The sequence below is a fragment of the Anoplopoma fimbria genome, chromosome 19 (assembly GCF_027596085.1).
Source record: "Anoplopoma fimbria isolate UVic2021 breed Golden Eagle Sablefish chromosome 19, Afim_UVic_2022, whole genome shotgun sequence".
Classification (NCBI taxonomy): Eukaryota; Metazoa; Chordata; class Actinopteri; order Perciformes; family Anoplopomatidae; genus Anoplopoma; species Anoplopoma fimbria.
In genome coordinates this window covers 6,850,465-6,875,551 of record NC_072467.1, presented here as the reverse complement: position 1 = coordinate 6,875,551, position 25,087 = coordinate 6,850,465, and the positions used below count along the sequence as shown (strand labels likewise).

General features: G+C 40.5%; 1 protein-coding gene across 2 annotated transcripts; it reads left to right on the top strand.

Annotated features, from left to right (window-relative positions):
• Window positions 1-2,531: 2,531 nt before the first annotated feature.
• pamr1b (peptidase domain containing associated with muscle regeneration 1b) lies at window positions 2,532-23,641 on the top strand. Of its 2 annotated transcripts, none has more exons than XM_054619971.1 (14): window positions 2,532-2,694; window positions 9,563-9,732; window positions 10,602-10,727; window positions 11,309-11,423; window positions 14,112-14,329; window positions 14,947-15,054; window positions 17,445-17,615; window positions 17,800-17,991; window positions 18,218-19,108; window positions 19,200-19,376; window positions 20,551-20,617; window positions 20,755-20,984; window positions 22,150-22,508; window positions 22,588-23,641. In XM_054619971.1, the coding sequence occupies exons 1-14, from the start codon at window positions 2,624-2,626 to the stop codon at window positions 23,173-23,175; spliced, it is 3,483 nt and encodes a 1,160-aa protein (XP_054475946.1). In that variant the 5' UTR covers window positions 2,532-2,623; the 3' UTR covers window positions 23,176-23,641. The 2 variants fall into 2 exon arrangements, with proteins under 2 accessions (XP_054475946.1, XP_054475945.1); XM_054619970.1 differs by having other exon boundaries at window positions 9,556-9,732.
• The last annotated feature ends 1,446 nt before the right edge of the window (window positions 23,642-25,087 follow it).

Below are 25,087 nucleotides of genomic sequence, written 5' to 3'. Positions count from 1 at the left end.
CGTGAGAGTGCAAAATAAAAAGCAGCACTTGATCTTACAAATCAGCTAGTTAGGATCCATGAACTTCAACAGAATGTTAACAATAACAGATATTAATCTTATAACCGTTGTGCCTTGATCAGCATCTCGATTTTTCTGCAATGCTTGACTAAGACTTGAGAGATGCAGAGAATAACTTTCACGTGAGTTTCTAACGTTATCACTGCCCTAATTCTAACATTATCACTGCCCTAAATTCTGGCTCCTGTAAATTATAGAATTCCTCTGGATGCTATTTGTGTGTGTTTGGTGTAAAAAGCCTCGCACAAATTCCTTTGTGGCATGAGAAAACTCTTCTACTTCTTAAGATGAATAAACCATTTAAAAACCCATTGGATTACCAGGAAAAAAGTAATTCCCACAAAACTGTTTATCTTGGCTCGTGAAAAATGTACATTTTGGGGACACAAGGTTTCACAGGACAGTGGTGTTTCTTGGAAGTTGTATTCTCCTTCATTACTCATTGTAGACTGAATGTTTGAGAACTAATATATTTGAAGAAAGTCACACTAACACCAAAAAAAATATACCAACTTATTTCATCACAGTTACCACTGTCTACTGCTAAAATTGTATATACTATATATTTAAAACAAATAGCGCAATGGAGTGTAAATGTGCAATAAAAATACTTTTTTCTGTGTATGTAATATAAAAAAAATATGTTTAGAGTCTATTCTGCTTACAGAGTTGACTGCAGATGTAGTCACTGAAAAAACAAAGCCAGTAACCTGAAAGCCTTGGGTTTCACATAATAAACCATTAGGCATCTGGACAAACAGTAGAGCGGCGGTGAAAGGTGGATAGAAAGCACAGACAGGCAGACAATATTTCCTTTTCCCCCCTCTCTCTTCTTTGATTTACATTTTTTCCTGCCTCTTTTCTCCCTCTGTGTCCCTATATCTTTATTCCTATAATCTCTTCATGAACCTTCTTGATTTCAGTCTGTATTTTAATTTCCCTACAATACACATACACAGACTGAAGCACTGCTCATGTCTTCCTTTTATGGTCTAAATCCTGCTGTTTTAGGAAACTGCTAGGGATATTTGAGTCGTTTGATCTGTTCTCCCTGTTAGCTCTTGCATGCAGCTTGGAGTCCCCAGTGGGCAAAGAACAACAAATGAATTAATTCCAGTGTTGTATCCAGCTGAAATGAAACACACCCAGGATATCATACAAAAAACAACTTTTGTGAAAAAACAAAAAAAGGTATCTTGAGCAACTCTGTTTACACTGGCTACCATTCTGTTGTTCACGTTTGAAAGCAGGATTGTAATGAAGGGTAAAACTTTCTACATTTACTTTTTCCTCCACCATTTAATTTGCAAGATAACATTAAAATTAAACATAGATGGGGAAAAATACCGTATTTGTATACAATGTTTCACAGGAATAGTTTGACATTTTTAGAAAATGGGCTTATTTGCTTTCTTGCCAAGAGTTGGATGAGAGGATTGATATTGATCTCCCATCTGTAGCTGGAGCCAAATCCAGTTAGTTTAGCTTAGCAAAAATACCTAAAAAAACAATAGGAAACCGCTAGCCTGGCTCTGTCCAAAAGTAACAAAATTCATAGTCCCAACCATGTTATAGTTTGCTACATCACCATCCGTAAAGTCTCAAATTGTTGTTATTACACTTTGTTTTTAGTACAGATTAAACAAAAGAAATAGAGATTTGTCCTGGTAGGAGAAATCTGTTACCTTTGGACAGAGCGGGTCAAGATGGTTGCCCCTGTTAAGCTAACAGTCTCCTGGCTTCAGTGTACATAGAGAGTGGTATCAATCATCCCACCTGACTATTGGCAAAAAAACTAATAAAAGTATTTTGCAAAAAAATATATACTATCCCTCATAACTTACAATTATAACCTACCAAATGTTATTTGTTGAACACACATAGCATCCCGAGACCACAAACAGCTGTGGTTTTCAAGCTTAGAAAGTGTGAACATAATTCGCACTGACCTCAAATATTTGTTAGACATGAACACATAAGCAGTGAAGCAGAGACAAATGCTATCACCACATCATTGGTCTTGTCAGTGTGGCAGGCACAGAACATAAAGTGGTTGCTCTGTGCTTCACATCAATGTGTGTGTGTGTGTGTGTGTGTGTGTGTGTGTGTGTGTGTGTGTGTGTGTGTGTGTGTGTGCGTGCGTGCGTGTGTGTGTGTGTGTTTGTGTGAAACCATAATGAGTTAAGCATAAAACGCTGGAGCCTGCATTCATTCAAGAGCAGTGACGCCATCCTCTGAGCGGAGCGAGGGGAGTTTTTGGGAGACCTACAAGTGGAACTCCTTGCGAGGCTGGACTGTAACCTGAAGCCAAAGAGAAGTGAGAGAGAGAGAAAAAGAATCGGGAGAGAAAGCGAAAGAGAGAAAGAGAGAGAGAGAGAGAGAGAGAGGAGAAATGGAGGGAGGGGGAGGGAAGGACTGGAGGGCCAAGAGAAGGTGATGTCAGCTGAGTTCAGAAAGTAAACAGAGTTCCAGACTGCAGCATGCTGTCTGCGGGACGGGGACTGCAGCTGGGGCAAACCCACAGGAGCACCCACACAATCCCCTGGACCCCCACCTTTATCTCATGGAAGGAGGGCTGGTTCCTCTTCATCTCTCTCTTCATCTCCTTACGTCAAGGGACAGCCTGGCCCTACGGTAAGAGACTGGCAAAGACTTCAGCTTTCACTCCTGCTCTTTTTCTCCCCTCTCCCTGTCTCTGTGTTTGGCACGGCCTCTTGGTTTATGTTCTTTGTTCTCAAAAAAGCCGGCATCAGCAACTCCCTCCATCCCCTCTTCCCTTCTATCCTTTAAGAGCACAACAGAGCTCAGCAAGGCTTGTAAAAGAAGACCCAGTGATGTGCAGACGCTGAAAAGAAAAACAGCACTGACAATGTTTGTGCAATCTTTGACTCAACAACTAATGTTCTGAAATACAGAGTGAGGGATTGTCCTGCGAGGGTTTTGTTTATTGTCCTATTAAAAGGGGCTTTGGGATCTTCCTTTCTACTCATTGAAATTGTTCTCTGTGTGAAATTAAAGTGAGATTTTTTATTTTTTTTTCTGCTCTAAAATAAAAGAAGCACCAGTTGGATGCGGCCACACATTCCTTGAGGTCAATCGAGGCGGTTAAAGTGCTAATAGGAGTGTCGAATCTTGGCACGCGTTCCCCTTTGTGTGAGAGCTTCTCTTTTAACGCTAAAGGGTGCTCTCCATGAGACTGAGATTTCTCTCTGCCTGTTTACCCTGGGTGACCACTTGAACTGCTGTAGGAAGACATGAGTCACGTTTTAAGACCTTTGTTTGATTGCTCGCCCCGCGGTAACCAGGCAGTAAGATGTTCTTCAATTTGTAATGTTGGTGAATGTGGTTAAGCTGCGTTAAGCTGCATTGACTCAGATAGTTCTCTCTCTGGGACATTTGCCCACTTTTGTTGTTGTCAGCTGAGTCACTCTCCTCACTGCTTGGTTGATGATCGTGCATCACCAGCTGATGATAGATGTTTTTCTATTGAGCAATCGAAAATAGTTTCTTTTTCTTAAAGTAGAGCAGTGGTGTTTACATACAAATCCTGACTTTGTGGACATGTTTTTGTTTAAGTGTGTGTGTGTGTGTGTGTGTGTGTGTGTGTGTGTGTGTGTGTGTGTGTGTGTGTGTGTGTGTGTGTGTGTGTGTGTGTGTGTGTGTGTGTGTGTACTCCTGTGTTTGTGTATTGTGCATTTTTTGGAGGCATTTTTGATCTATGTAAGGCTTCCTGTTTCGGATAATCCACCCACCTGAATCCTGAGATGTCCTGTTCTTCTGACACATTTCCTTAGATTGTGTTTAGCTAAAGTCCACTGGGAAGTTGTCAGAGCTACTGGGTAGTGTGTTGTAGGAAACAAAGGCCAAGGCTAGCACATGTAAAAAGCATATTACATTGAAGAAAGTTAAATCCTGGCACAGGCTATAGTTACAGTAATCAAAACATCGACCTCTGACTGAGCATTTGGAAAAACATGTGTCATATCAGACTCAAGAGTTCATTCCAAGTTGAGGAGCTGAATGCTCAGAGGAAAAGTGCAAATCTCCGACTACCAGATATTCATACCATCACCATAGTGGATAATAGAGTGAAAGGGATATTTCATTGGGTTTGTGGTTTCCTAGCGAAGGAAAGTTTATTTAAAGCAAATCTCCAGGATGACCACTGGGGATCAGGCTACATTCAGATACACAATGCCCACAGAGCTACCCTGGGAGATTCCCCGTTCCATGATAGAAAAATCACTCCAACCTCAAAATACCAGACAGCTGCTGTGGGCAGTAGGCAAAAGGAATTATACACTCGCACATTCATGCGCAGCACAAGCACTCACAGCTGCTGTAAAAACAACTGTTTTTCCGTTCTACATCAGCATAAAATAAGCACTATTTTTTCAGAAGGAAACTATTTATTCAGTGGACATATACTGTTACCTGTCATTTCTTCACAGGAAACTTTTTCTTTCATGAGTTCCCACTTATTTATGGCAAGAAACAAGTATGACTTAATGTTGTGGGGAGGATTATGCAAAGCAGCATGGTCAAATAAAACTGACACTGTCTGCATTGCTAGATGCCACTTGAGAGAAAATATATATTTTTTCAGAATTTGGAGGAATCAAACTTTAAAGCCGTGGTTCAGTGTTTTTGGAAAATATGACTTGTCGCTTTCTTGTTATGACTTAGATGAGAAGATTGATACCACTCTTATCTTACTCTTACCAAGAAAGCCAATAGGCATATTTCCCAAAATGTTGGACTGCTTTATAACTTATAAAACTTATAAAAACCTGCAGAAAAGAGATACTACATGTCCAATGTAGGTGACACAGCCACAGCATTGTGCTGTGTTTGATAAACATGTTGAACCCGTCTTCTCTAGGGGAATCTCTAAAATTGGCTCCACATTTGCTCCTCAGCTTTGTTTAGAGTTGAAAATAGCTTAGCTATGATGTGGGTGTGAGACAAGACTGATAAGATGCAGCTCCCGAGAAGTGAGCAAAGATATGACAAACCAGACAACAACTGGTTTAAATGCCACAGAGATACTCTGCCAAGCTGTATTTCTGAAAACATTTTATATCAAATTAGAACTCAAGTTATTTGAGACTCTGGGCGCAGCACTCGGATGTTAATGTAAACTGGATTCTGACGTCGATGCTGATGCAAAAGAACAGAATATACTGACCTTGGGTTTTATTTAGTACAGAGGAAGTTGCTTCCAGAAAATGCTGGCACAGTTCCAAAGCTGATGCAGGCTTATGAGTCATGTGTAAGGTGAATTCAGCACCTGCAGCACATTTTGAGTGTATCCGGTTATCAATAGTGCTGGCTTTCCAGGGGTTGAACATTTATGTGTGAGTTATCTGTGACCTTTATATTTAGACAGAATACATTATTAATGTAAGAAAAAATTATATTCAAAACAGAACAATAACATGGTCATTTTAAAGTTTGATCTTGGCAGAAGTCTGGTTTTGCTGTGGCTCTACACTGGCTAGCGGGGCCAGCAGGGCAGTAAATTCAGACGCGACCACATCTAGTCTGCCCCGAGTAATAATGACGTCAGTTGCTGGAGCCACATCAAAGGTGTGCAGCTGACACATGCCGGCAAACAACCTGGGTCTGTAGAGCTTCTGATTGGGTGGGAGTGCTTTGTGACACTCACACAGAGGTCTCCACTACGCAACAGGGTGTCTGTTATGATGTCCGTGCTATTTCTATTTTCATTTCTCTGCCTTCTTGACATGTTGAAGAGCTTAACATCTGGAATGGAAAAAAAAGCAGATCCCACTTACATAAGAACATGAAAGCCAAACAACACACACACAAATCTGAATGCTTAGCTTCAGGAATGAGGGGGGGGAAAAAACTTTTGTAATCCGCTGTTAAATTGTTTTTGGCTTGGTGCCAGTGCCCTCTCTCTACATAAAATACTAGTTATGTGTGTGCTGGGGAAATATTAAGACTTAATTACATATACCAAAAGACATATCTGACAGGGCGGATGGAAAGGGTGCTAGAGAGCTATGAGGCACAATAAGGAAGCAAACTTTGTATTAGTATGAATTTCTTACTCATTACAGTACCTTTCTGACCCCTGTCATCACTTCAAGTTTGTGATTAAATACACATTAGCCAAGGGCACACAGCACAATAACAGTCTTGGGTTAAATTACAGGTATGGGGAACATAATGATGAATGGAGTGTCATTTGCATGTCCATGCCATTTTTTTCACACATACATTGGTCCAAAAACAATTTCAAAATAAATGATAGTGCTTTTGTTAGGCTTATAGAAGGCCAGCTCATGCATGCACAAACTCCCACTCACTTGTAGGCTTACTCCTGTACACGTGCACCTCCACAGCTGTTCAGACCATCCTTGCTGTAAAACACCCATATGAAATTGTTACTGTCCAGTCTGCAGTTACCCACAGGTGTTGACCTGGAAGCCTCGCAGATGTGTTTTTACAAGGCAGTAAGCCTAACGCCGAAGTCAATAAATTAAAATAGCCGTGGCGCAAGCCAAAGCACAGTTATGAAAGAATTATCTTCATTGTTGTAAATCAGTAAACACATATTAAGGAGAGGGGATAGCCTTCCAGAAAAGTAGATGCATTCCAGCTTACGTCCAGCACTGGGGGAGTAACCTCGGAGTCATGCTTCAGAGAAAAACATAACTGCCTTATCAACAGAGATGGAGGTCAGCAAACTGAATCCAGTTTAAACACAAAAGCACTGCCGCCTGTGTTTATTTACCTCAGGAGCATTAAGAAAACAGCTTGAGGAAAACTGGAAACCAATCCTATCATAAATGCATGCTTTTTTGTCCAAGAAAGAAGATGATTAACTGACCCAAGTTAATACATAAAGATTGGTTCTATTCTGCTGTAAATCAGGGTCTTCCAAAGAAGTGCACTGAGGGCAGTTATCACCACAGGAAGTAATTTCTCTATCTCAAGACAAGACACACAGCAGTGATCCATGTAATGACATTACCAGACCAGCTCATAAAGTTTTTTGACCCTTTCAAGTTCATGTCCTATAAATCAGCTTTCACACTCTCTCGGGCCAGCATCCTTTACAAACCTAAGCAGGGAAGCAGCAAAGCTGTCCCACAAGGGGAGGACATGGTGTCAACACCTCTCAATCCCCATGTGGCAGACATCACACCCTTTTAAACAGTGTTTTCGTCCAGCACTGTTGTTTATTGCAAGGTAGTGGTTTAAAGACTAAATAATAAAATTGGCCAAAAGATATTGGCTCAAGTCCATCCTCTCTTTGACAAATCCCAACCTCTGTTTTATGTAATTTGGGTCATATTGGAATTAGACAAAGTTGTTGAGAAGGTTGTTGATTCCAACTGCATTTTATTGTGAGTGAAAGCAGACCAGAGTTTGGATGGACTCCTGGACTCCACTGAACAAAGTCAAGCTACTGTAATCAACTTATTAGCAGCTTCAATTTAAGTTTTGTTTTGTTTTCCTTTTTGGGTGAAATCTAATAAATTGCATCAAGGGATGTTTCTTGAGGCAAATTACAAGTTTTTACAAGTTTAGAAATGAAAAAAAAAACAATCTGGTGGAGTTAAGTAGAAGTGAGTTTACCAGACCTCTGTAGCCCGATCCTCATCTCCTCTTGAGGCTATTGGAATGAGTTGCTCCTGGCAGAACACACCTGAATTTCTGACTGAGTCGTTGGCAGTCAAATTGCATTGTAGGTAATGAAGGCAGCAGTTTTTGACAAGGAAAAAGAATGTGTGGATTCAAAATGATGATATCTCTGGTTCTGCTGCATTGATTTTGATCTTAACTGCAGACCGTGAGACAAAACGTTATAGGACTGCAATGCTAATCTAGCAGAGAAAGCATGGGCTAGACTTTTGTATGTGTTTTTAGCTAAATATATTGAGGAAAGTAATAAGTAAGATTTTGGTAAAGATTTCATATTAATGTCATATTTGTGCTTTTCTTGTCTCAACAGACATCTCTCTAAACATTCAGGCCATGCCCATTCCATGGATGTTTGTGGTTCTTGCACACATCCACAAAAATAACATTGTTGACAGAAACTATGAGCTTCTCCTTTTGTTTCTCAGTGAAGCAAACCCAGTTAAAAAAAAAGAACTTCAGCTTTGATAAAAAAAGAAAAAGCTTAGGGGTTGTAAGTTTATGGTCCAAAAACATTTGAATGACATTAAATTATAGTCATAAGATCTATTGCATGCCATGCCACAAAGATACCCCATGTTGTCACTGGCTTATTGAACATTTAAGCTTCAAGGTTTTTTCAAGTCCATCTGAGCCCAAGTTATCAAGACATAAATGACCTACGCTAGGACAGGATTCATAAAATAGCTAAAGACTGCATTGGCTTTATAAAGCACAAACTCTGTCCTTAAAAGAAACTCACATTAAAGTTGAACTGGTGGCATTGCACAGCCTGCTCTTGATATGATTAATGTCACTGCGTTTAGTCGCCCATCACTGTGTCTGCTAGGAGAAACAGCTGAGGTGAATGAGCCAGATTCTAGTTGGACTGAGATACAATTTATGATATCATTAATGTGGAAGGGCAGCAGGGACGACTCAAAGCATTCCAAGACATCCAGCGTCTCCTCTCCAGCTGACCGTCTGCAAACTATCACTAAGAGATTAATCGTTTCTGGTGTTTGCTCTGGTGTGTCTGTGTTTTATATTCTTGGTTTAACAAAAGTCTTATACAGAACAAATAGCTCTAGTGTGCCTCTATGGCATTACAAATAAAAACAGTGTACCAGCATGCCAGTGTGTTATTAGATGGGGGAGTGTCAGGGAAGAGTAAATGGTTGGAGGGTTGGGATCAGAGAAGTTATTATGATTGCAGGGTACAGAGGAGGGTACGTTCAAAATGCTGCACCAACGTTTTGCCAAGTTTAGAGTGCAGCTTCTGTTAGTTCTCTGTCCACATCTGCCACAAGAGAATTTTCCACTTGTCTGTGTCAGCTTTTAAATCCTGTATTACATAACCGCTCAGGCTGGAAGTTCCTTGACTCACTGGTTTCCAGTCCAATTAAAAATTCCATTTATTGGGTAGAACTTTACTCAGAGGAACAGTTGCTGATTATTGATTTGATTCTATTTTCTACTTTACCCTTGTGGCATGCTGTCTGATGTCATGTAGTATGAGAACACGCACAGGAGGTAAACTACTGAGAGACTTGCCGTCCCCTTTGAGCTTGCAACCATATGACAGTGGAAATAACCACTGCAGTCAGTGTAGAGCAGCAGCTCACACAAACACAGTTACTCACCAGAATCCTTCCACTGCTGCTCGGTCTTCTGCTGACCATAACCATGTCTGCTCAAAGGGCAATAATTAGATTTATCATAATTTCTCCATGTTTGCCTCATCTTCCTCTCTTTGTCAGCACATGTATATGATGCTTGCATGAACATTTGTTCCCTGCTCGCTAGTTTGAGTTGCTGACCCTGACGTATTGTCTTCTTTAGATTACAGGTATTTGTACAACCACTGCCCGGGCCCAGAGTGGAATGTTATGTGCAGAGGCTGCTGTGAGTATGATGTGATACGCTGTAAATGCCCCATACAGGGGACAAAGGTGGGTTATGCAGTGCCCTGCTGCCGCAACGCCATCAATGAGTGCGACCCCTGCATCATCCATCCAGGTAAAACCCTTGCAAATATTCGTATTAGACTGATGGCTCAATTTTATGACACGTTGCAAACTTGTTTACCTCGAACAGAATAAAAAGTTGGCCTTCTCCTTGTAAAGCCTACATCTGCTGATCTGGTCTTTCTCTAATATCAGCAGTGAATATTGTGCAAGACAAAGTGATGTCTGTTAACTGCACAGCTGTTTGCACTGTAGCATTACAGTATGACAGAAAGCCCGAAAGTGTCTGTGGCTGATCTCATTTGTTTACAGGCTAACTTCACATTGGCTCCTTCTCTAGACTTTCTGGCAGAATCCTCTTGAATGAGTGCAGGAGTGAATGATCACACTTTGAACTTTGATTTGTAAATGAAATGGGTGTAAAAATATGTGTGTTTGTACTCATAGATGAGCGCATCATTGTCTGTGTAAGAAATATAGGTGTGTGTATATACGTGAGAGTATAATCACTTTGAGTTGTTAACACACGTGCTGTAGCTCTCGCATAGAAACTCTTGCATTCCTTATTTTATTTTCCTACATGCCATCCACCTGTAGAAGTATGTCATATTTTCTTCACAGTTTGAATGTACTCATGTTTCGGAACATGAGCTGTTCGGAATTTAATGGATACCTGTAAATCCCATTTTACAAGCCCAGTATACATTTTCAGGCATTTTTTATGGAAATGTATACCTTTACTCAGGTCAGATGTTGCTCTTCAACCCCTCATGGATGGAGCAATCTCTTTAGGGGTTTTGATCCACATTTTTATATAAGGAGGCACTAATTGAAATTGTTTGCATCTTTTGTATTCTGGCCAATCAGCCTGACTCTTTAATTACTTTACTGTAATTTTGTTTGGGACTCTCTTTCTTTCAGGTTGCAGTATATTTGAGAACTGTAAGCGGTGTAACAATGGGACATGGGGCCCCAGGGATGACTTCTTCATTACCGGAAAATACTGCGCTGAGTGTCGGCCTGGCTGGTCAGGAGGAGATTGCATGAGTAAGTCTCTTTATTCTCCCAATTAGCGGATCCTACAGGGCTTTGCTATCATTTATTTATTTATATACGTGAAATGAATACCATGTACATTTATTCTTTCCTTCCCTGATGATTTATGCTCATCCGGGACAACTATGCCAGCTTGGAACGCTGCCATATGCCCAGGAGGGTTTTCCAAGGAGCTGAATGACAAGTTAGAGTCAACAATTGGGAATCCCATAAAACAGTTTAATATATAACATTTGGACACTGACTACAGCTTTCTCAATATGCAAATATTCTGCTTAGAAACTCATGGGAACAACATGAGTTTCTTTTTTTAATTAAAAGCAGAACCTGGATAGGCCGCTGAACGCCTTGTTGCCCCTGTGCGTATTGTGTTTATGTTTCTTTGTTTGGTTGAGTACACTGGGCTTTTACAGTGGCTTTGGAAACTCAAATGTAACTGCTTTTGGTTTGAATGGTAACCAAAGCAGCTGAATGTAGTCCCTCAAAAATATAATTAAGCTGTATTTAACAGCCACAGAAATTTAAAGAGCACCAACTTTCCAAAATTGAATTCTTTCCCATGTGATTTTCAGAGTGTGGGGGAGTGATCCGTAAACGGCAGGGCCACTTGGTGCTCGAGAGCTACCCCAACAATGCTCGATGTGAGTGGACCATCCAGGTGGACCGTCCCTTTACTATAGAGCTCAGGTGAGACCATGCTGCCTCTGCTTCTATAGTTATAGTTCTCTGGTCCTCATTTACCTGCCTGTGTCATCAGATCTCATCAGTTAGGTAACATCAGGAGGGTTAGTGATAATATTCACTGATAAAAGTTGTTTTCGCCTATCAAAAAGCTTTAAGGGTAAAACCACAGGTTAAGACTTAGTATCTACAGCCATGCTAACAGTGCTGTGCTTTATGCTATATTTAGCATGCTAACATGCTGATGTTAGGAAAACATGATGTTTACCATGTTCACAAACATAGTGTTAGCATGCTAATATTAGCACTAAATAGCTGAGGCTGATGGGAATGTCACAAGATGTTATCATAAACCATACAGGACATGAACAAATTCAAATTGGGGAACACAGCATATAAAAAAGTTCATGGCAATCTGAGAGTTGTTGAGATATTTCAGTCTGGATCAAATAGGTGGTCCTTGGCAAAAGAATTACATTAACAGATTCAACATTATGGTGAATAATTGAATACTTCAATGTCAACGGTTTTCATTGGAACTAATTACATATGAAGAATACAGTAAACAAAAAATTGTTGACATGGATATAATGACCTCAGGTTACAAATAAATATGTATGTGCCCTTGGGAAGCTGAAGAATATTGCAAACTTTTGTTTCAATATAGTTTAAATTGCCCCAGTTTCATTTGGCATTAAAGCCTTACTTGTAGGGATCTTCATTGACCATCTGAAATAGTTATTAATGGCTGATCTGCTTAAATTGAATTTCCACTCCGTTCAGTTTCTGCAAGATGTATGTCCTGGAGGGATGGCAAGTCTAGAGCAAAATTTGGAAACCACAATACCTGCTTTTTTTAAGGAAAGTTATTGCTTTTCAATCCTGCGCTAACTTTCTATTTCTGTCAATCTCTCCATTACGCATTCAGGTTTTTACAGGCCAACATTTTTGCAGGGTTTTAGTGGAACAAAAGCTTCATTCAGTTAGATTCAGGCTGAGCGTGCGGTTATCAGACATTTAGAGTACATTTTTCCGCTATATAAACTTTGCATTACATGTCAAACCAACATTAATATAGAGATGACTAATACTTATATGCCATATACTCAATCCTTTGTGACATAAACAAAACCCCTAAATGAAACAAAACTGCTGTGCTTACAGATAGACTAATGGAAAAATTCTATGTTTGTGCCTGAGTGACTTGGGAATAAGGGTTTTCCTGTATTTCTTTAACTACCCTGGCTCAGAGTACACCCCCATCACAGGAAACATATCTAAATTACAGCTGGCATTCCTGTTGGGAGCAGCTGCAGGCTAACATTTAGCATTACTTTAGATCTTATTAGTCTAAGCTTCCCTGACCTAAGGGTCTCTGATAAAGGGTCATTTTAGAGGATTTGGGAACACGCCAGTGCATTGTATAAAGTTCATCAGTCATTCATGTCGGTTCCAATATTAGGCCAAGGAGATTACATCTGAAATCACAGGAAAGGGGAAAGGGGACTTCTTTGTGTTTTTTCCTAATCTAGCTGGTAGTCCTTTCAATGTCACACTCTGACTCAATGTCACAACTGAATCAAACCGCTCATGAATTAAAAGTATATGTAAATGTCTCCTAACAGCTATTATACTCACTTAAATTCACATTAAATGAGGCCCTAAAGCCACTCCTTCTGGATGTCCTGACTGTGTAAGCACACAAAGAGTGTTTTGGAAACATTCACACAATACCAATAATCACCAGTCACATTACTTGTTTTGGAAATAATGTTGTGAAGTAAACATGTTTTTCGGCATTCATGAATAAGTTTTATAGATGTTCAACATCTGCTGATATACCATGCAAGATGCTAAATTAGACTTGAAATGTACTGTTTTTTCTATCAGCAGTAGCCTTATTATTGCCAATTACAATAACGTAGTGACATTTATATGTGCACGTAAAACTGTTAAATAGGCACATAATTAATGCTATAAGATAAACAATCTGTTAAATATAAGATGGAAAAATTCCTGAGACGTCTCTAAAACCTGCCAAAGCCACAACTAATGATAGGCATCTGATAATGTTTTATTGATGTTGCTGCCAAGTGTCAATAATTATTATGCTTTATTGCAAATATTTAATCTTAGTTCATATAATGTTGGTCCAAGTTAGTGTGATTTAATGTGAAGGTATGTGTACGGTTATAATGTGGTTTTACATGCCTATACCTGTTTTAATCAAGATCTCAGTTTACCCTTTTCCTTTCATATTTACTGCCGAGAACAACTTAACTCCCACTTATATATATTACATTAAAAAAACAACTGCTGTGGTACCTGGTTAAAATGAGACTCAATTCACACACCATTAATAACAGTAAGCTTCGCAATAGTGGAGCAAATCACCTTTATTGCATTTGGTAGCTGTTATTGATATGACTGTTCATTAGTGGTTGCCTGGCTGAAGATTTTAAAGCGTTGGTTCCATGATACCAGGGAATAAAGGTGCTCCCATTATCCGGAGTAACACATATATAGCAGACACACACCAGAAACTATAACACCAGTCAGTTTGCTTTATGTCACCATCTTATTCATAAAATGTGTCGGTTGAAAAAGACTAAAAATAATTTCCAATGATGGCTAGTTTAGTTTATAACATTTTTTGTAACGTGTATTTTTGTATCCTCATCCTCTTACTAACAGGTTCATGATGATGAGTCTGGAGTTTCACCAATCTTGTCGTTACGACTTCGTGGAGGTCCGAGATGGTGACAGCATTAACTCGCGTGTTATTGCTCGATTCTGTGGGAACAACCGACCGGCCACAGTTCACAGCTCCGGTCACAGTCTGCACATACTCTTTGTGTCTGATGGTTACAAGAATTTTGATGGATTCTTTGCCACTTTCCAGGAGAGCTCAGGTAGGTCAAATACCACATATCAAAAGGGTCATTTTAACCCAACACCCAAAACCAAGTCCTAATCCAACAAGAGCGCCCAACAGTCAATCCTTGCTTCATAGACAATAAATAAAAAAGTCATTTGTAAAGTCAGGTTTATGAACAAAGGGGATCTTTGAAGGAATGGGCCACAACAAATGCAAACAAGAAAGAAGTTTCCAAGGAACTCACAATCCAGTGAATAATTAAAAAAAGCCTTTAATAGTGCGTGACTGATACCTACAAGTTTCAGCAAAAGCCTTCGTCAGGATGTTGAGCCTGCTTACAGCCAGAGACAGCCTGTGCTGACCAAAATGCCATTACTTTCCAGAAATGTGCTCATTCTCAAGGTCCCCAACATGCATAGACTCATAAGTTACCAGCAGCTAAGCCAGATCTAGTAAAAGTAAACAGAGGCTTTCTGTGTAGAAATGGAAAGTAAAGATGACATTTAAATGGTACCAGCTTTGAATATGAATCCCTTGATGTAGCTTGAGGTGGGCAGCAATTCCTTTTGACATTCATATTTTATCATCCCACTGCAAATGAGTACAACATTTCTTCTTGTACCCTAATGTCAGACATTTGTATATTTACAGCTTGCAGCTCTTCTCCTTGCCTACATGATGGGACTTGTATCCTGGAAAGTTCATACACTTACCACTGTGGCTGTCTGGCTGGCTACACAGGCAAGAGGTGTGAAAATGGTGAGTTTGTGTAACCCTACTACCGTGGTAAAAAAAATAAAAATGTTTTGAGGGAAAGATGGAAGTTGGGAAAGAAAAATGCCTGCAAGTTCTAACAACAGGGAAGAATAGCCATGACTTGAATTTCCCATCCCTGCAGTGTCGAATGTCGAGTGTCTTACTTTCGAAATTTCAATGTTATTTTCGTAATTTTCATCTGAAATCGGACACACCAAGTTACAATGAATTTATGGAAAACTATTTTCTTTTTGTTGTTGTTGCTGCTAAGAGGCAGGCGGTGATTCACTGTCACATGGGAGAGAAATCTTGTTTGGACTAGTTTCAGGCCAGCTGCTTTCCCCATCCGTGCAGTCCCAGCTATAGCTTTGGTCAGTCAGCAGTTTAACAGTTGGGCTGCAAATCCAAATGACCATTGAACCAACTAATGCATTAAGTTATACTTTTGTTGACAGATAGATACGGTATGTGGCAAAGAAACTAATAAAAATTGAAGGGGAAAATGCACCAACACAATATATGATGAACCAAGAATGAGGAGAAGAGAAACAATACTGTTAGGTGGTTAGGTCAGCAACCTTTTGGTTTCTGCACTCTGCCACCATAAATCTGTGCTACAACATACCAGCAGAGGTACTCAACTCTGTCATGTTGGGTACTGCTCAATCAGGGTGTGGTTGGCCTACAAGGTATTTATGGGTGTCTGGACCCTAACTTTTGTTTTTATATCCAATACCCCTCCCTTAGGATCCCACAAAACAGACCCCCTGAACCCCAGTCACTTTTCTCTTATGTCATTTTCAGGGCTAAATACAAGTCTATAAAACGAATGGAGAAACATTTCCTCTACTATAACACGAACCAGCTTTTCCATAGGAGGAGACACCCATAAAACAGGCAGGAGTTTCATTCCACATAGTGTGCATTCATCTGTATTCCCATGAGGAATCCTCAGCTGTTAATTTTAATGGATAAGAGCTGGAATAAAGTTAATGTCAGTCATTTTGTAAGGGAAATGTAGTCTACATTTCTGCCTGGAGACACATGAAGAACATCAGCTGTATTTTATGCCTCCAATAATCAAACTGTCAACTGTTGTAAGCCTCAGATAAAACTCATTCTGTTTGAGAGTCTTGACACATAATCTTAGAAACTCACGAAATCATTTGTTTTCCTTTCTCTCTCTGGTTCAGTTTAATCTATTCTTGAGTGTAATCTGTTTTCGAGTGCAGTGTTTAACATAGTTACCAAGGCATTAACAAAAGGAATGATGATTTACTTACAGAATGAGTCATTATGCATAGTGTGTTAGCATTACAGCCCAATGATCCCATAATGCCTGTGGACAAAATTTGACAATGAAGATGGATCATTTATGCACAAAACAAAGATGCCCACAGCACCCCAGAATACTTAATTGATTTAAAAAACATATTCAAAGGAAGTCAACTACAGTTCACTGTCCCACTATTCGTTGGTAAAGACTATACTCCATAACTAAAGGGACTTAAGATTGAAAATACCATTAGGCAAAACATCCGTGCCAGATGATAGGGAGGGTTCCTTGGTTTGGAACTATCAAACCGCGGACAGAGCCTTTTATGGATCGACCCCAAATAAAATGACCTCACTTGAGGTTTCATTGCACACATCGGACTGAAGAACCTCAGTGTTGATATGTGTGTTTGGGTTTTTGCTAACTTAGTGTTGGGTGGCGCGATTCTGAAACACAACATTTATGTGCACATATGTAGTAGTTTGCCTTTAAGATAGACATTTATACTATATCCATAAAAGAAAATGTAGAACAAAAAAATGCCAAAGTAAAACACAATGTTTTCCCCATTTGTGACATGGATTCTTTCTTTTTCAGTAGATAGTCAGAGTTACACCCAGTATTCCATCACCACAATAACAATCTCTACTACCCAACTCCATAAAATCCACTTTTACAACACTGGAAAATGAAACAGTTTGACTAAAGCTATTTTATTGCATCTATTCCTGCCCCATTTACAAGCCATGGGTATAAGTCTTGTTGTGATCTTCATCACAATGGGTGAAATTACTCATTAATGAGCCTCTAAGGTAGCAGGATATGCTTTTAAAGCTCTGAGCATTTGTAAATTAAGAGTTTGTGAGCTGAGGTTTTGGTTTGTGGGCAACCTGTCTGACCTGCAAACACCTGAAGGCAATGAACTCACTGAAGGTCTATTTGTGAGGTCTTTTATAGGAGGGAGGCTCAATAAACTGATGTTTTATGGAATGCTTGAGATGCTTCCTAAATTCCCTATTTGCCTTTATTTGGAAGATCTGGCTTTCAATTAAAAAAAAAGGAAAATATGACAAATTATGTTTATGAATAAAATGAGCATGTCTGTATTTCCACTCAGTGGTTGGATGCCGCAGGCCTCCAGTGCCCACCCATGGATCCACAGAGGGTTTGTTTCATCACTCGGGCGCACGCATCACTTTCCGTTGTGACCCTGGCTTTGAGCTGCGGGGTTTCCACACTGCCATCTGCCTGAGTGATGGCACCTGGAGTGCGCCTGCCCCAGAGTGTGGTAAGATAATGACCTGAATATATATTACTTCTGCCATATATTTCAAATTTAAGATCTGGGAAAGTCATATGTGTGTCATTTGCTTACTCTGTATGCCATGCATACTGCCCTAGAGGTGGAGCAGATTGCGGAAAAAGGAAGATTTGCAGCCACTAAAAGCCTGATTTTCCTTTCCTGCCTCCAGTGCCAGTGGAAATAGTCTGTGCTCTACCACCCAAGCCAACAAATGGGGACCACTTCTTGGTTTATGGACCCAATGATGTCCTCATTGCTCTACAGTACCTGTGCTACCAGCCCTATGAACTAAGTGGGAGCTCCCAGAGAGCCTGCCTGCCTAACGACACCTGGAGTGGGACTCCTCCTGTTTGCACCCAAGGTCAGACAAAGTGTCGTAAATAACAGTGATTAGAATGGTTATGTAAGTTCAAATATTGCAAAGTGCCTGTAGTTTATTTCACTGTCTTTTATAAGGTCGTCAGCAAATGAGTCAGTGCCTAGAGCCATTCAGCATGACAAGCCAATAAAAGAAAATAAAAGAGATTTGGAATCAGCTGCCTGCTGACAATAAAGTAATAATCTTTCCTTATGTTCTATATCCACAGTAAATAATACACTCACTGAAGATGAAAACGACAGAAACAAAGGAAAAAAGACAGAAAAAGGCAACAAAACAGATGGTGACGTATATATTAACAAAACTAAAGAGAAAGGTCAAGACAACATAAATGGTGAAAAAGAAAGCGCTGGAGGGGGAGATATAAACACTGGGCACGACAATACAACAGCAGTCGACAGAGAAGATAAATACACTGGTACCATTCCAGGGAAAACTGTATCTGAGGGTGGGAATGAAGGGGAGCTAGTGGAAATAAATACTTGGTCAGAGAAACCCACTGGAAGCAGCAAAGATAAAGTGGATAGTGAAGGCCCAGACAACAGCCTGAATACAGTGGAAAACAAAGAACCTGAGGTTGGGAAGCCACCTGAGACAAAAGAAGGCAGCCCAGACACAAACTTGGAGACAGAAAAGACAGATATCACAGAAATAGTTGTGATTAAAGACAAAGGACAAGAAGAGAAGGAAAGAAAAGAGGAGCAGGTGAATGGAAAAAGAGATCCGGACAAGGTCGGCCCTAATGATACCAAGATGAGAACGGTCATCATAGCTGAGGGAGACAACACAGTGGAGATATTTGAACTTGAAATGACAAAGAACAACACTGTTATACGTGATACAAAGGACACACAGAAGGAAAATAATACCATAGGTTCTCCAGAACCGGGGAAGAAAATCATTCCCACTAGAGTCAACATTACACAGTACACCATGTACAGAGCGGGAAGTGAGGAAAATGGGAAAACAAAGGAAAAACCTACAATTAAAGAGGACCAGACAGAGAGGGATTCTGCTGAGAAAACAAAGGAGGAGTTGGAGAGGGAGAGGGAGGGCAAAGAGAAAGAAAAGGAGAAAGAGGACAACCAAAGCTTCACCGGTAAGAAAGAGTCATTGAAAAAAAAATCTAAATGAATATCATCCGTTCTTTGTTGATCTTCACCTTCACCTACTGTCTGCCCCCCCCGCAGGGAATAGCTGCCCACCTCTCTCTCGCCTCTACCATGGCTACTACCAACTGGTGCCTGGACTGGAGCCTGAAACAGTGGAGTTCTTCTGTAACCACTCATATGCTATCAGTGGAAACGCCCGTCGTACCTGCCAGCCAAATGGTACCTGGAGTGGCAAACAACCCCTCTGTGTCAGAGGTACTGTCATCTATTTGGTCACTGTTTTTCTACTGATGACATTTCTGTAGGAATGTAGCCTACATGCCACCTCCTAGTGAGGTGAATAGCCTACCATATAAAGGTAGTACAAACAAGTACAAATATGTATATTGTATAATAACTTGTACAATATTCAGTACAGCAGACTTTGTTAGAAAATGAGTAAGTAATTAATGAGGTGTTCTCACTTTATATCAGGCCATCAGACTCGTAGATATAGCCCTAAGGCCAGTAGTAAAGGGTAATAAAATGCTAAACAAATGCTAATGTTATATGCTAATAGGCAAAAGTTTTTTGCAGTACAATAATCCATAAAGTCTGGAGTGTGAATAAGTTCTTAATGGATTTTGGTCTGGATGCTCTTCAGCTCTTGCCAAAATAAAGAAAATGGTCAAAGTTTCTGTGGCTCTACATTCCTCATAAATTAAAGAGCGAAGAATAAAAAACAAAGCAGGTTATTCTGTTGGAGGATATACAGCAGCTGAAGGATTTTTTTACTTTTCAACAAAGTTCTACAGTTTTGGAAATAATCTTTATCTCTTAGTTAAATGAGGACATTGATACCACTCTTGACTGTAATTTTGCTACACTCAGCAGCAGATTAGTTCTTAACATAAAGTAGCTTAACATAAAGGGAAAAACAGCTGGTCTGGCTCAAAGCACAATACTTTGTTTTTTCCCTTCTAATTTTTTTACATATTAAACAAAAAATATATAATGTGTTAAGTAGTGGGCTTAAAAGGTCCTGGCGGCATTCTTTTTTTTTTTCTTTGCTTTGAAAAGAGCCAGATTTGCTGTTTACTAGTTTCCTGTCTTTATGCTAGGCTAAGCTAGCTGGCTCATGTTTGAAGCAGACATGAAGGCTAATCTTTTCATTTAACTCTTGCCAAAACGGCAGCTACGTTTATTTCCCAAAATATTTAAACCTTTCCTTTAACCCTAATTATAATGACTTACAATGTTTAAAACCCTCAGCCTATGCCATATTAGAGAGTGATACTAGTAAAGACATGGTACTCCTGTCAGTCTACAAATCCCCACGGTCCAGTCACTGTTCAAGTTCCAGTCTCTCTATTCAAATCACAGCTAAAGTAAATTGGAACTTTATGGTATGTGTTATGTGTGTGCTCAGAAATATGTGTTTATTTTACAGCATGCCGGGAGCCCAAAGTGTCAGAGCTGGTTAGACAAAGCGTTCTGCCACCTCAGGCACAATCCAGGTTTGTTTACCAATGCATTATGTTATAAATTACCAATCCATTATGTTGTAATTTATTTTCTGTACTTGCATCCAAAAGCATCTACTCAACCTTAAGGGTATGTCTTCATACACCTGGCCTTTTTCTTCTCCTCTCAGAAAGACACCTGTGCACAAGCTCTACTCTTCTGGGCTGGGCCGACTGCTCCAGTCTGACGGCCCAACTAGAGAACCTCCAGTGCTTTCCCAGTTGCCCGAGGGCTTCCACCACCTTTACTCGCATGTAGTGTACGAATGTGCCTCTCCTTTCTACCAACACTCTGGCAGTTCTCGCCGCACTTGCTTGAAGACTGGAAAATGGAGTGGGCGCCATGTATCCTGTTCTCCAGGTGAGGGCAGCAGAGGACTACTAGTCGTCTGACCACTTGAAATAACCACCACACCCTCACAAAACAAACTCATTTTTATACAGTGGTTTACGCCCACATTTTAGCAATGATACGTGGATACATTATGATGATGTAGTCTCTCTGAGAGACATTTATCTAATGAAGTAATATTAAGAGTCCACTATAGCCATAGGTAGAAGCACTCTTAAAATATATCCACTGCCTCTAAATGTTGGCATTGAACAATACATTGTCAGCATCTTCACCCATCTCTTAGGCATCACTGTAGTCCTCTCCTTTCTACTCAGATGCAATGAGAGTTTAAAGGATCAGCATCTCTAAGTAAACAACGTGTGTCTTTTGGTTGTAATTAAATAGACAAACTACATAAACAACAATCTCCACTTTCTTCATCATCAGCAACAACTTTATATGTAAAAGCATACATTATACAGAAGATGGGACAGCTTTGCTGCAGAGTACATCCAATCACAGTGTACCTCTCCATCAATATAATCACGTTGCTATGAGACTTCATCCTCAAAGAGTGGTCGACTTGGAACCTTTCGCTTCCAGACTTAATCACTTTAAATGGGCAGCTGCTCTTCATGGGCATCCTGCCTTAATACCAAACCGAAAAGGTGTTGAGTCTGTGAGCTGTGTTTACCTTTGATAAGATTGGTCTGCACACATCCACCACTTTTGAACAAGCCTTGGAGGTAGATTATTTTTTTTGTAGGGTGCTTATCACTATATTGTGGAAAGTTTCAAAAGGGAATTAGATGTTTGAATCTCGCTTGGTGCATTTTTTGAACATTTTGTAGAGGGTAGGTAAAACAGATATCCATTTACTATAAAGATTGTATTATTATTTTTTAAATCAGGGCTTCTTTCATGTCACAAGATTGTGTGGCTTTTGAGTATTTAACATGTTTCTCCTTCTATGCCACTGCTTTGCATTTTGGCACACATTCTTAAAGACAGCAAGCTTATGTGCACATGAAAAATAAAAGCCCTCGGAAGGGAAATACAAATCAAAGACACTACAGTGTTGACACTGTCTCAGTGTGGGTCTAATTACTTCCTGTACACTTTCCACGCCCCCTTCTCTTTATTGTGGTCTTTCCCTCTCTGTCCTCTCATCCTGTCACCTCCTCTTTGGCAGTGTGTGGGAAGCATCCCACCTTTGACCCAGAGAGGCCGGCAGAGGCTCACTGGCCTTGGCTGGCAGCCATCTACCGCCGCTCCACCAACGGAGCTGGGACCAAGGTGACCAAGGCAGACAGACAGGCAGGGTCCCTGAAGGGGGACGTTGGAGCAGGAACTGGCGGCCACAATCAGGCTACTGACTGGCAGCTGGTGTGCAGTGGGGCTCTGGTGAACCAAAAGAGGGTGGTGGTTGCAGCCCACTGTGTGACAGAGCTGGGGAAGTTGTATCCTCTGGATGCAGCTAAGATCAAGGTGGTGGTAGGGAAGCAGTACCGCGACGACCACAGGGAAAGTAAAGGTCTTCAACACCTGAGGGTAAGATATGCCAGATCTTGTCTTCTAATGATACCCTTGAAACAAACTTGCACACTAAGTCCATCTCTTTCTCCTTAAGGTGGCCTCCATTGCTGTTCATCCAAACTACGACCCACATATTCTCGACTCTGACATAGCCGTAGTCAAGTTACTGGACAAAGCAAGGATCGGGGAGAAGGTCCTGCCGCTCTGCCTCTCAGACAGCCAGGAAGATGAAGTGGACTCTGGGCAGGGGCTTGTGACAGGCTGGTCTCCACTGCCTGATTCAAGTTTAGGTCCTGATGAGAAGGCGAGGGTTGGGCTTGTTCACCTTGCTGATGTAGTCCCCTGCGAGCGGCAGTATGCTCGCAATGGCGTGCCAGTCAGCGTCACAGACAATATGCTCTGTGCCAGCCACAAGCCTGACTATGAACCCTCTAACATATGTCCCTCTGACACAGGGGGAGTCCTTGTCCTTCCCGCCCTCTCTGAGAACCAAGCCAGCAACAACCAGAAGCCCTCCCTCAGCTTTAGGCAGGTGCAGCGGCAGGGGGAGAGCGAAGGGCTGTGGAGACTCATGGGACTGGTGAGCTTTGGCTATGACCAAGGGGAGTGTGATCCTGACCTCTACACAGTTTACACACGTGTAGCCAACTTCAAAGACTGGATAGAGAGCAACATGAAATAAAGACGCTACTGTCTGACTCTACTGTTCCCTCTATGCTTCCAAAATATTTTAACAGCTTCATATCTTACAGTCCCCTTTACCCTATGTTTGGCTGTTTTTTCAGTCTATTCATCCTCCCTAACTTTTATTTTTTTTCTTGCACTAGGGCATTTTCCTACTCAATGCAAAAGCGCTGCACAACACTGGACAACACAGTGCTCCAACTGTAGGGGGTGCTAACACATTAGATGTGCTGGGCATAAACCCCCCATCAGAAAACTTCAGTGTTCAGGTCCCTAAGCCTGAGGTTTCAGACTTGAAAATGACAAGAAAGCATTTTTTTACGCCTCTTTCTGAATTTGTATTGTACTCATTGGTATGTATATATGTTGTAATGTACTGAATTATTCGACCACTTCATATGACCCCAGAGATGTAAATATTGTATCTAAAGACATAATGACAATTTTAATTAAATATAATGTGGTTCTGGTAAGGCTTGCTCGGTGTGATTATTTTTTCATCATAGTGTGAATCAAAAATATTTCCTACCAATTACTATCATTATATTGAGATGATGTGAAAAAAAACACCTTGTATTTGCTCTATGAAGCAAACATTGGGCTTGTGCTATGAGGCAAATAAATCCAGGTCAGAGAAGCACCATTTTCACAACCATAAACGGAGCACGTTATTCACAGATCAATTCCTTTCTCTGTGCTCAAATTAAATCAATCACTTCCATTCCGACCCCCCTCCATTATTCAGAAGTGAGTCTGCACGGATAGAGGGGCTGCAGCTTATATCGACTTTCAAAAGGACTTTAAAAATATTACTTTATCTCCAGGAGCATCAATAGAGGAGCTGGGCTCAGGTTGTTGGTAAGGTTAAAATATTTGAATACTACAAACTATACCAATGAGACAGGTAAAATCAGGCAATAACAGTTTACGCAAATGAAATAAAAAAAAACTCAATAAAATAAAACGTGGAAACACAATTAAATCCACAAAAACAATATTACTGGGACTGTAAAAATAAAATTGAGCCCAATATAAAAGGTGCAAGATCTCAGATTTGGGAGCGTTTTGATTGCCTCTCAACGGCCCTCAACATGTCTATTGCGAAAAGGCTCATATCTAACGGTGCTTACAGTATAAACTACAACGAAAGCAATGACAGAGCTAACGTGTTTATCTGAGGTAGAACCAGAGGGTGGGCACTACGTTTCCTTGACGACGCTGTCTGCCCTGCCTGAGTGAACCAGTGGGGCACGCTCACATGCACTAACATGCACTAAAACCACAGACGGCCAGCCCGGCTATGTCTAAAAAATCCAGGAGAAGATCAGATAAAAAACACACACAATGGAAGAGCGACTTTACTCTCTGTCCAAGTAAAAATTACTCCAATCTATCTCTACATTGCAAATAGTTGTTTGCTGCTGTATTAATGTTCAGAATGCTAAACACAGCTCTTTTTATAAGAGGCTTTTTTTTTTCTTCCTTTACAGATTTTGTTTTTTAGGAAGATGTTGCTGAGTCTTCAAGCCTCAGACAGGAAGCTGAAAGGTGAGGGACCTTCAGAAGAACCCTGGCTGAGCATCTGAGGCTGCACACTGTTTTATAAGGAAGAAAAAATATCTGAAATAAAATTATGAGCCTAAAATTTGGTACAGTGGATTGCAGCACTTGAACATGATGGTATGAAATGTTTTTCTTAAGGTCAACTCCTAACAGGAATTACCACATTTTTCAGATGCGATCTTGAAAAGAATGTTCTGTAGACTGTAGATATAGAATTTGGATAACAAAATTAGACCAAATAAAATTGAAAACAAAAGTTTTCTAGTGGGAACATCAGTACTGAAGCTTGAGGTTTTACCTTGGAGAAGTGAAGGTGGTGTCACTAGCAATCCAGTGACGCACTTGTC